At 60.7% G+C, this 937-nt stretch overlaps 1 protein-coding gene across 1 annotated transcript in view; it reads left to right on the plus strand.

Annotated features, from left to right (window-relative positions):
• CLPB (ClpB caseinolytic peptidase B homolog (E. coli)) overlaps positions 1-937 on the plus strand; it is a gene marked incomplete at its 5' end in the record, with an annotated part of 103,707 nt that overhangs the window by 92,384 nt on the left and 10,386 nt on the right. Inside the window, 1 exon segment of the mRNA XM_009894103.1 lies at positions 160-204. Within this exon segment, the coding sequence (XP_009892405.1) occupies positions 160-204 (45 nt within the window).

Below are 937 nucleotides of genomic sequence, written 5' to 3' on the forward strand. Positions count from 1 at the left end.
CAGCGTTTCCCGCTGGACGCGGCCGCTGCGGTGCCGCCGGTCCTTGGGAAGCGCCGAGCCCTGTGTGCCGCCCGCCCGCCTCTGCGGGAGCCGTCTGAACGCAGCGAAGCTTTGAGCACGTTAATCAAATAGCGGGTTAAGAACTTCTTTCTCTTGCAGGGTTTCATCAGACTGGACATGTCGGAGTTCCAGGAGAGGCACGAGGTGAGTAAATGGGCTGTCTCCGCTTCCAAAGGCTGCGGCTTCGTGTTTAATGGGTAATAGAACCAAATCCTGTTAATGTCCTCCTTCCCCTGTGTCCGGTCCCTGTCCTGGGCGATGCTGAGCATCGTCTCCTCGCCGCGGCTGAAGGCGACAAGCGTCTCCCCTCTCCCCCTGGCAGCGGCATCCAGCGCCTGCCCAAATTCCTTCCGCCTTCTCCGGAAAACGGGCAGTTGGGTCTGTCAGAGGGCAGCGGCTCCGGGCTGCGCGGTGAAGGGCAATATGGGAAATGCCAGCCAAAAAAAAGCAAAGTTAAATCCAAAAATAAAAAACAAACTGAAATTAGGACCGGAGACCAAGGAGCGAGAAGAGCTTTTAACCGTTTGGGTGCGATGCTGTGGGTTCCGTCCACGGTATCGGCCCGCGGGGGAAGAGGGACTGTGATGAGACCGTATGGTGCACGAGACCCCCCAGCCTGGGCAGGAGCCGCGGGGCTGCACGTCGCCCACCGCCCCGTTCCCCTCCTCATCGCCGGCACGTCCCCGAGCCCGGTGCGGGCTCACCGCCTCCGCCTTCCTCCCACGGCGGGGGAAAGAGGGGGGAATCCAGCAGAAGACGGGATGGTCTTATAACCTGATGAAGTTCACCCAGGGCAAGTGGGGGGTACTGCATCTGGGGAGGAATAACCCCACGCACCAGTACAGGTTGGGGCTGACCTGCTGGAGAGCAGCTCTGT

This window comes from Charadrius vociferus, unplaced genomic scaffold (assembly GCF_000708025.1).
Source record: "Charadrius vociferus isolate BGI_N301 unplaced genomic scaffold, ASM70802v2 scaffold1140, whole genome shotgun sequence".
Lineage (NCBI taxonomy): Eukaryota > Metazoa > Chordata > Aves > Charadriiformes > Charadriidae > Charadrius > Charadrius vociferus.